At 36.8% G+C, this 11,056-nt stretch overlaps 2 protein-coding genes across 2 annotated transcripts; both read left to right on the top strand.

Moving 5' to 3' along the window:
- The first annotated feature begins 250 nt into the window (after positions 1-250).
- Positions 251-3,695, top strand: fam163ba (family with sequence similarity 163 member B, genome duplicate a). Its single transcript, XM_020940179.2, has 2 exons — positions 251-343; positions 2,296-3,695. The coding sequence occupies exons 1-2, from the start codon at positions 251-253 to the stop codon at positions 2,746-2,748; spliced, it is 546 nt and encodes a 181-aa protein (XP_020795838.1). The 3' UTR covers positions 2,749-3,695.
- Positions 3,696-7,184: 3,489 nt separating this feature from the next.
- Positions 7,185-10,911, top strand: swi5 (SWI5 homologous recombination repair protein). The gene is made up of 5 exons (XM_020940220.2): positions 7,185-7,392; positions 7,916-7,964; positions 8,058-8,161; positions 8,817-8,911; positions 10,501-10,911. The coding sequence occupies exons 1-5, from the start codon at positions 7,295-7,297 to the stop codon at positions 10,563-10,565; spliced, it is 411 nt and encodes a 136-aa protein (XP_020795879.1). The 5' UTR covers positions 7,185-7,294; the 3' UTR covers positions 10,566-10,911.
- The last annotated feature ends 145 nt before the right edge of the window (positions 10,912-11,056 follow it).

The following is an 11,056-nucleotide window of genomic DNA, read 5'->3' on the forward strand; positions in this document are numbered from 1 at the left end:
GATTCTATTACACCTCTCATAACTAGTGGATAATTCAATAAGCACGGTGGAGATGACACACTTTTATAATCTATTTAATGACCCCACTGTACTGATGAAATGTGTGTCTCACTCTCCCCTTCATATCGCCTATACCTCTTCTCTGCTCCTGTCTTTTTCCTTCTGGCCTTTTCTAACCATCATGTGTGTATGTGTGTGGGTGTTTGTGTGTGTGTTTGTGTGTGCAGGGTGTTGATGGAGAGCGTTTCGAATGACAGCCGGGACAGTGGTCATCACTGGTGGAATCCTAGCAACAGTAATACTACTCCTTATCATCGCTGTACTGTGCTACTGTAGGCTGCAGGTAAGAAACACACTGATTGGTTCTAGTGCCACTGTAGGGACAGGTAATATACCAAAAAACATAACATCATGATTTTTACTAAGTCCGGTAATGGTCTATGCACATAAACACTGTGCAAGAAGTCAGAATTTTGACCTATGATGCAACAATCCAGGCAAAAGGAAAATAGAGCATTTCTGAGTTAGCAGAGAAGACGATTTTGGAGTAATGGATTAATGAATCAAGTGTGACTGAAGCTAAATACAACCCAAGGTATGTTTTTGATGAGAGGATAACACATTTTAAAAAAAAATCAAGTTTGTGATGCAATTTTTTTTGTGAGAGAGAGAGAAAGAGAGAGATAGAGATAGAGAGAGATTGTAGATTGTCAGAGCATGTAGGCTAACCAATAGGACGTGTACACAAGGCATCTGTTTGAGCACTGAGCTACATTAAAATTAGGCTAATTCACTATAATAATCTCTTTCAGTTTCATTATGTGTCCTCCACTACCTCTACTTATTTCATGCACTGAATGACTGAAATATATAACTTATGTCATTTGAAGAATCAAGAAATTAAAATAATATCATTACTGAATCTATTAACATCAACAGACTTCTAAACAGATGGAACAAAACTCAGAGCTCAGTGTTACTTCTTATAAATACATCTTTCTCTGCAGAGGAAGAACAGCTAAGCGACTTGGATCTTAAAATGGTTATGCAGTCTTTCCTCTATGGCTTAATTAGTGTTGCAGGTTTTCTGAACAGCATGTAGCACCATGTCTAATTTCATTTGGTGCCAGGATGAATTATGACTCACTCTTTGCTATCAGAAATAACTGTGGGACTGCTATATACATTCTAGATAATTTGGTAAGATTGTCAATAAATAATAATTAATTTAGCCATCTGTCACTTAAACAAACAGATTCTCCATTACAAGTGTTAAAAAAAAATATTGCTGCCCTGGAGTTGTGAAAGAAGTATTTCTCATCAGTGTATGGGATCCATGACATTGGGCTGTATTATCATATCATACGAAAGCAGGACATAGTCTGGGTTATCTACAAACAGAGACATTGCTTACCATGTGTGCAGAGAATACAAAATCCCCCAATGACAAAGGCATTGGGTCTTTATTACATTCACACTGAAAAATTTGCCATGTGACAAATGGGGGAAGGGAAGAACACACTGCTTGTTAGGATGTGAGTAAATATGTAGTTATTCAATGAAATACATGAGTTAATCTGTGCTTCTTCCCATGGCCAAGATATGCTGTTGGACAGCATGAAGATTTTAGGTCCAATGCATTAGACTGCAGAAAATGTCAAAGTGCCAGATCCTATGGGAGGGTCTTAAATTTATGAAGATCTTCTGGTGTCATTTTTAAACACGTGTCATGTGTACACTGTCACTAATACGAATGAAGAAGCATCTGAATGGAATTTTGCAAGTTATTATGTTCATTGTTATACAATGTACAGACATGCATACTGCTATTACTGTCTTACTACTGTACATTTATAGTGTCTGGGGCAAGAGAGTAATGTAATGTATTTTGTTTTTACTGTTGCATGATGAGGGGGCGCTATTTGAAAACTTATTAGATATGGCAAAAGAGAAAGGGTACTTTTCAGTACATACAGAGAACTGAGTTTGTCTATCTGTAATGGAGTATGGATTCTACCTCTAACCCACTGTGTTGCATTTATTGCATTCAAATTACTACATTTTTCAACTGTTTCACTTTTAAGATCTTTATTCTTCTCAAGCTTTAACTGACAATTCAGCATACATTACCTAAATCATCCAATATTTCCTCCAACAAGACCAAAAACATTGGCAAACAACAGCAATAATAGTGTAATCAATCTCTATGTATAGCAAGTTGCTCATTGTACATAAGTGTTTATATAAGTGTTTACATGGCACATGGCACTGACTGCTTCTTTCTCATTCTAACAGTATTATTGTTGTAAGAAGGAGGAATCCGAGTCGGAGGAGGAGGAGCCAGACTTTGCTGTCACTTCCCGCCTCCCTCCCGTCCACTCGAACCACAACATTGTGGCGGCCACCGCTGCCGCCTCGGCCATCCCCAATGGCCCCGCCCTTTTCTCCACCCCCCCTCTGGCCAGGAAACTGACGCGCTCACAGACCTTCTGTCCCTCATGTACACACTATGAGCTGCCCTTTTACCTCCAGCCCCCACAGTCTCAGCCTCCGCCCCCCCAGTTGCACCACCAGCCAGACGGGCTGAGGAATGGAGGGGAGCGCATCAGCTACCGCAGCGTCCAGCAGCAAGAGCTGGACCTGCCTGTGCCTGTGAACATCACAAACTACCGCAAGCCCCAGCTGGCCCGCTCCGTCACCATGAGAGACATGTTCCAGCGCAGCTGTAGCATCAGCACTGATGTCTAGCTGTATGGACGGTGTGTGCTGACATGGAGCTGTGAAGCCAGGGACTGACCACAGTCTTCTCTCATGTAATATAGTGTCCACTGGTCTGCCCTCACAATGGAGGACACAGAGGGCTCTCAGGACTGGATTCTATGGTACTATGCGCTGGTCCCGGACCTTAAACTCATTTTAAGTTAAAATAATTTTATGATAAATTTCCATTTTTCTTCTTTTTTTAAAAAAATGTATCTGTCTTAAATCTTAATTCTACTTTCTTGGACCCATAGACGATTGATTGCCACTTTGTCAAAACAACATCAGCAGGGATTTCTCTGTGCTATAGCTGCTAAAATCTGATTCGGACTGGTGTGCTGTTAACCTCCTGTGTGCTGGATGATCTATTGGCAGATTAAAAAACAATGGGGTGGGAAAGCCGGATGACCGTTTTAAACCAATGCCATACAATAATGCTTAAGACATGAAGGGCTTGCTGAAGATGAAACTCCCTGCTTGTTTTCCACATCATTTTCAAGCACTCTTTCTGAAGCTAATGTAATGCCACAGAGTGCTACGGAGCAGACAAAGGCTTGCCTGTCATGGAGGGAGGAGGCTTGCTGCCAAAAGGCCTCACTTGTTTGTTTTGTGTGCATGCATGTATCTGTGTTTGTTTGTTTTTTAGCAGTACAAATTTTTTCTTCTATCAGTTTTTAAACCTGTGGCGGGTTGCAATAATCTATAGTTTTAAATGAGAGGCTGTTCAAATCATATTTCATCATGGCCATAGACAAGATCCATTCATGTAAATTATTTACAAGATAATGAAGGTTTAGTAACTTTATTTTTAATGGAGTTTTATTTTGTGGATATTCTGAATATGTGGTAATATAATGACAACACATACTAATGATATTTTTTTATGTTTTGTCTTTAAATCCCCTTTAGTAATTTTAGGCCAATGAAGTCAAATATCATGAGGTGAGAAGAATGTGTGTGAATGTTACCATTGCTCTTGACTCCATCCAGTGGTATAATGCCATATTAAAGTTGGAAAGCAATGAGCAAAACTCAATCTAAGCCTGTTTGTTTTTGTCACCTTTATACCTCTATGTTCTGTTATGTCTTTTAAAGTTCTTCACATTTTCTATCACCACTACACCAACTTACTGCTGATAAGAGTTTCACCTTCAGATGCTTTGGCTTGTGTTGTACCCTGTTTTATAGCATTTATTTATATTCTATTCAACATATACACACACTACCAGACCAATGTATTGCTTGTTTTTCAACAGCAGAAATTCTCTCTAAAGCTCAATTTTTATTATGGATTTCATCAACTTATTTTCAAGTACTCTTACAGCCAGGACAGACTGATAATGGACATTGGATTTGAATGAGATATGATATAATGATAGTTTTACTTCTTATTTTGAAGTTGGTATGTTGTTCATATTAATGCTCCTTTTGTTTCTGAATTTTATACCATTATTTTTATAAATATATCTATATTATTAGCCATTAGCAATTCATTTTCAGGTGTTTATTGTTGAGTTTCTTTTCTTGTGATATGTGCTTTCCTGCAAACACATTGGCACATACAGTACAACACACCACATATACAGTAGTTCTTATATGCTATGCTTTCCTTATTAAACAATGTGACCGTTGCACAGGAAATATAGTGCCATAATTAACTATGAGAGTTTAAATATGATTATTATGATACATGTATTCAAATGCAGAACTGCTTATATCTGAGATCACTTCTTTATTATCCAAATGGTTTCCAGTCTCAGTGCAGCAGAAATGTTTCTGTCATTGTTTTTAATGTATAACTAACAAACACATTGTTGCTAATAAAACATTATAAAAGTCCATGGTGTGTTTTTTAATCTTTCAGTATATTGACACAGGCCTAGTGCTTTCGTGAATTAAATGTTAAAGTAAATACATACAGTAATTCCAGTATCCCCATGATTAATGGCTTTGACAGTTAACACAGATGAACTCCTCCAACCACATGCACTGTCTGGTTGATTGCAGCTGTGAGTGGATCTTGCTCAAATAACCTTCAAATAAAAATAAATGAGACGGGTTTAGTCTAGAGTTGAGAACATGAATTGCACTATGACATCTGACTTCAACAGGCCTTTACTCAAGTTTTGGACTTTACAAATAGATGGTTTAAAGTGTTAAGTACTAGATTAACGCACACATGAAAAATAGTCACCTCACCTATGAACACAACTCAAGAAGGTGTTCTTCCCAGTTGATCATGTGGATTTTGGGAGATGTAGTTTGGGCTTAAACAAATCATCAGTTTAATTGCAATGCCAGTGAAAATAAGGTATGCATCTGGAAAGGCATCTGGCAAACAACCTGCTAAATCAATCTGCAACTAACAGCTCACTCGAAAGCACTTTAATAACCATGCATATAAATAAGAATGTATAGGGCATTCAACATATTAACTCAATATAAGCCGCTTCTCAGTGATTTTACACATTACTTGGCTGCTTAATTGTGTGTAGCAAACAGCAGCCTTCATTTTCATGACTTGATGGGGTGTTACTGTCTAACTCAGAGTGGTGTGAATTATTTAGAGTAAGCAGTGCTGGTAGCATGGCCTTTGGAGGTGGTGTGTTATGACATTGAATCATTGCCCAGGCCGGTGGGCCCTGCACTGTACGGCATAGGCCGACCCCCCCTCTATCTGCTGTGTCCTCCATTCTCTTGGATTTCTTGTTCACTTTGCCCTTATGTGGTTGTAGGCTTATATAGGTAATATACATAGCATAGTGGGAAAAAAACTGAGGCACTCAAAAAGTACAAAATAATTAAAAGCCTTTAATACCACATGGCAGATAAAGTTAAAATACGCCAACGCTTTTCGGCCCTTCGGCCTTCATCAGGGCAAACTCCAAAGCCTTGCAGAATATACATAGCATATTTCTCTCAACACAATTCTCCATCAAAACAAATTAATTGTAATGAAGTAATGATATTTATTCAGCACAATATGAGACCAAGAAAGGACCATGTCTGTCTGAATATTCAGTTACGACCCAGGCATCTGATCAGTAAGTACCTAATTTCTTGCCATTCGATAAGCCAAACTATTGTTTTGGATACTGACACACACTGAATACATGGTTACCTGCCTTGCTCACCTCCTCCCTTTATTGTTTTGTACTCCTGTTTTTAAGAGAGATCCTTTCTCTGCTGCACTGTCTTTGCTTGGCTATGTGCCCACTGCCCACTGAACCAAAGAGGGCTGGTCTTCCATTATAAATGGCTCTGCATATCTACTTGAGGCTCTTATAAATCGGGACCTAAAGCTGACTTTGTTTTAGAGCTATAGCCTATTGTTTTTTTTTTTTTGTTTTTTTTTTTTTTTTTTCTGCAGCACTCTTTATGCCCTTGGGAAAGAGCTTCAGACCTCTGTAACTTAGGCCAAGGCCGGTGTTCGAAAGAAAGAAAGAAAGAAAGAAAGAAAAAAAAAAATGTAAGTACAGACTTAAGGTCAAGCTGAGTAAAAAAAAAAAAGAAAAAAAGAAAAGAAAAGCCATATTCCTAAATATAAATATGTATATGCTACACCAGTTACACCAGTTATGTATAGGCTACACCACTTAGACAGATTTTATTGATCCATAAGTGACATTACTTGGACATAGTAGCTCACATATTATATTATGGTAACAAAGAGAAAAACTATAAATTGTAATAATACAAATAAATGTTCACAAGGATCTAAGGTAATGCAATAATATTATTGTAGAGTCAAAGTGATTTTTTGGATTTGCATGGATGCAGGGTTGACATTTTATTGAGAAAAGCATTAGGCCTAATTAAATCTCAGTTTGGCCGGTGCTCTGCAGTTCTAGCCAATATTTTATGTTGGGGACAATCTACGGACTAATTCGTCCAGCTTACTTATTTTAATATGGCCTTCAGTCTACCTCTAAAAACTCTCTACAAGCACATTATGTGTAAACATATTCAAATATAATTTAAAGTAATGGAACAGCGCTGTAAAATGACGTCACAAACTTTAATAGCAAAAAGTATTCTGATACTTTGCTGTCACCTTGTGGTTAGGAACAGTGACACAGAATTATTTTCAGTGGCGCTCCCGTTTAAAAAATAAAAGATAGGTAGGACAATAAATCTTAATCCAGCCTATTGCCTATAGTTAATTCATGACATAGCCTACACTTATAGTAGGCTACAGAAAGGACATAAAACTAAAGTGGGTAAAAATACACTAAATATGCCAGACAGTTTTTCACAACAGAGGAAATCATATTTTTAGGGATTGTCATAAACGTAAACATATGAGTAAGGTAAGCAAGATATCCATGAGATATAAAAGTTGAATGAACTTAAGATAGATCGTTGAACTTAGGCAACAACTTCCGCTAAACAACCAATGAAATGTTTTCTGACGTAAACCGCGAAATGTTGAACACTTCCTGTATAGTGTAGTGGATTATTTATCCACTTTGAAAACCTCCTTACTATTAATTTCAACGCATTTTAACTTTTTTTTTTTTAGTTTAAAGACAAAATGGATACAGGTCAATCCACAGAAAATCATTCAAGTATTACTAAAACTCACAGTTCGACACCAAAGGGGAATGAGTTGAGAAAAGAAGTCCAAGGACGGTAGGCAACTCAGCATGCTTTAAAATAGATCATGTTCAAGTTGTCAAGTTGCACTATAAGACTTCTCTGGTAGAGTTTCCATCACTTGCTTGCCACATGGAGATGTCATTGCTTTGATTGGAATGTGCACAGTATGACTTTTAACCTATCTATATCTTGCATTTGTTCATTCACATGCGTTTTGAACCCCAGATCTGATTTAACTTGGCCTGGTGGTGTCTCCTTCTCCATGAAGATAAGTTTAATGCTATACTGTGGAATATTCTAAGCAAAGCAATAACATTTCCCCACTCGGACGTGCACGTGCCGACTGCAGAGTAATAGGGAGCTGAGCTTCTGAATTATAATTTCCCCACTAATACTTTCATAATTGGGCCTTTTGTATTTTTTTTTTTTTTAGATAATACATTCTTTTAAAGTAATAAACGTGAAGTAAATTAAAGTAATTATTGCTGTTTGTGTCTAGATATTATAATAGATCATAAGTTGAATATTCATGTAAAATACATACATTTTATTTTAGAACACCTTGCTCCAAGTTCAAGAAAGTCCACTCAAATTTTAAATCACCAGTAAGTACCCTAATTTTAATAAAAAAATATCTTATTCTATATACATAGCATCCCTTCTTGCTGGATTGGTGATTGTGTGTCTTCAACTCATAGCTTCAAGTACCACGGAGTGCAAAAGTGAGCCCTGAAGAGGAGGTGTCCGAGCTGCAGAGGAGAAGGGAGCAGCTGGACTCTGAGATAGCCCTGCTGGAGGCTGAGTGAGTGCAGCTGTGTCTGTTTATTCTGCCTGTATTTTTGTCTTGGGTCCAATTAAAAATGAAGGCCTTCAGAGATGAGGGGAAAGGTCAGTGAGGTTGGTGGCTGGTCTGTTGACTTTGTGCTGTAAGAATAGGCACCAGAAAATAAGCACATGGGGATTTCGTTTTGTCTTTAAAGTGCACATGACAGGTTAGACTAAACTTCCCATTAAAACTTAGTTACAGTTGTTACATTAAAGATGTTGTGCAATTGTGCCTAGTTTTCTGTTTCATAAAAATATGACATAAACGTAGAGGCAATTCCATAGCTGTTACCTATACCAAACATACTCATACTGTTCACAAGGGCCAAAGCTCATCTTATTTGCACAATATTGATTATTTTACAAATAAAACAAATGACTACATCTTTATTCTGATCAATTAAGGTTTAAACTGTCAGCAAAATGTTTTCCTTGAAAGAACTTGATCTCAGTTTTGGATGTAATTTTTTGAGTTGATGACATAAATGGAGGTATTCTGTTTTAAAACTCACCACATTTTTTTCCACCAAGTGCCATTTAACTGATGTAACACTTTGATAAATATTTACCACCAGTATACTAAACCTCTCAACTGGAAGTAAAATTCTGATTATTTGTTGTTTTTTTTGCAGAGGGTGCAATGTTGAAGAGCTGGAGCAACATATAGACAAGCTGCATGAATACAACGATATCAAAGACACTGGACAGTTGCTTCTCGGTCGCATAGGTAAGGTGGTGGGACACCGCCTGTGGTTTTCAAACCTCTGTTTCTTATGCCTGCTACAATTCAATACATACAGTTAGTTACAACTTTTGCCTGGGCCACTGAAGTAAGGCAATACCCAATTTTAATACCCAAACCTCGGAGTAGTAAAGCATCTGTCTCCCTGTGCTTAACATATGATCAAAAGCTAGAGTGCAAAATGTTGGCTTAAACTATGACTAATTGAAAATTGAAAACATGCTGTAAATTTCTTTGGTGCACTTCAAATGTCTCTACACAATAATCACTAGAGGGAAATGCATAGTGATCTAATATAAAATATTATATTATTACGGTTGTAATTTCTAGAAATTGTGAGTGATTTGTATCTAAAATGGAATGGAACTTTTATGTCATACCATTTTCTGTTCTATATGTTTCTCAGTGTAGGATTATGTGCTTTATGTTAAGATGAATAGTTTATTTTGTACTTTTATTATATTTAGCTTCTATCCACGAGCAGTAGACATGCTCCAGGAGCACAGGCTTAGATAAAAGGCCTGAAGGGACTCAGTGCAATACTTTATTTATTTATTTATTTTATTTATTAAATGTTTTTTATTGGTATGGATGTGAGGATGTGTCTATATTTATTCATTTTTACTGCTACAGATTTGCTCTGTGAAAGTTTTGTTGTATTTCATACAATGACAATAAATAAATCTATGTATTTAGTCATTTAGGATTCGTGTCCTTTATTAGCTTCACATCTGTCCCAAATTCATGGTAAAATGACGCAATGAAGACAGTGAATGGAGATGGCATTTCCCTCTAACACAATAGCCGTCATTCAGTTACACCAGCACAATCCCTGCATCTGTCTGCTGTACAGATGCATACTTACAGTGACCCATACACAGAGTCAAATACAAACTCGCTCTTCCTCTTATTTCCCCTTCCTTGCCCTCTCAAACACAGACACACTTTTATGACGCTTAAACTCTATGTTAGTCTGAGAGATTGTGGGCAGGCCATTGCTCTCAGCAGAAGACAGGCCCCTTAGTTCCCCCCAGAAGTGAGTAGCTTTGTCTGTCACTTCCAGGGTTAGAGACCTCAACAAATCCATTTTTAAATAATCTTTTATGCTATATTTGATCATACATAGTGTGTATTACATTTGGGGCAATTCAACTATTTTTTTAATCAAGAGTGAGATGCAGTCATTTCTTGTTGTCATTGACATGCTTGTGCCTTTTTAATCAAGAGGTCCACAGCCATTTCTGTCAGTAAAGCTTGTAGCTTGGAGCAGAGTTCATGCTTTTAAGAAATTAACAGTTTTTGCATTTTGTTCAGGAAATTTGTATTAAATGCCATTTTATTTGTATTTTAAAAAGTCAAATATAGTTTAAGTTAAAAGTGAATTCAAGTTAAAGTTATTAATTTTAGTAACTCCTTCTATTGCTGAATTTAGTTTAAAATTATTGTAAACTTCCCATCAATGTTCCTCCATATAATATGTGATATTCCTCTTTCCTCCATTTTGTATGTTACTAACACTGCTCCATAAACTACAAACTATTGTAACCTTTCCATTGCTTTCCTTTTGTTTGTAGCTGCTTTGAGGGGAACTACCACTCGGGACCTCTACACTCACTTTGGCCTGGATTTAGATGACTGACAAAAGTGGATTCACTTTTGTCATTCTATGGATTGAGACCATGAATGTATTATATGTACTGTATGTCTTATACATTTTACATGTTTTGTTATTGAAAATGTTTAGTTTGACCTAACAGTGTTATCGAGCCAACACCAGCTAATGTGGAATTTTACACTACATATCATGTTCATGTTGACTCAATAGTTCAATGTTTACAAATGTTTGTTTTATTAAATGTCCTGTTCTCTAATTGTTATGGATTATATATCTATGTCTATTTATTATGTCAGTATAGCAAAGGGTCAGGTCAGTTTGTGTCGCCAAAACAAGTGAATCATTAAAAGTATGTAAAACAACTGTAAAAGGGTTTTGTTGTTGTTTTCCATCTGAATGTTTTTGAATTTCATTGTTGATTTCATTGTTGGTTGCGTACTTCCTGTCTTTAGTTTACCAGTGACTTTAACACAAGAAACCAGCAGCGCCTAAGCCATAGTATTTTTGGGTGTGCC

The sequence above is a fragment of the Boleophthalmus pectinirostris genome, unplaced genomic scaffold, assembly GCF_026225935.1.
Source record: "Boleophthalmus pectinirostris isolate CB_2022bp ecotype Guang Dong unplaced genomic scaffold, ASM2622593v1 HiC_scaffold_18, whole genome shotgun sequence".
Classification (NCBI taxonomy): Eukaryota; Metazoa; Chordata; class Actinopteri; order Gobiiformes; family Gobiidae; genus Boleophthalmus; species Boleophthalmus pectinirostris.

Bases quoted from the DNA above. Each gene is read 5' to 3' on its own strand.
- fam163ba (XM_020940179.2), top strand. From the start codon at position 251: ATGACAGCCGGGACAGTGGTCATCACTGGTGGAATCCTAGCAACAGTA. The intron at 344-2,295 runs GTAAGAAACACA...TCATTCTAACAG, and splicing joins TGTGCTACTGTAGGCTGCAG to TATTATTGTTGTAAGAAGGA.
- swi5 (XM_020940220.2), top strand. From the start codon at position 7,295: ATGGATACAGGTCAATCCACAGAAAATCATTCAAGTATTACTAAAACT. The intron at 7,965-8,057 runs GTAAGTACCCTA...TTCAACTCATAG, and splicing joins ACTCAAATTTTAAATCACCA to CTTCAAGTACCACGGAGTGC. The intron at 8,162-8,816 runs GTGAGTGCAGCT...TTTTTTTTGCAG, and splicing joins ATAGCCCTGCTGGAGGCTGA to AGGGTGCAATGTTGAAGAGC.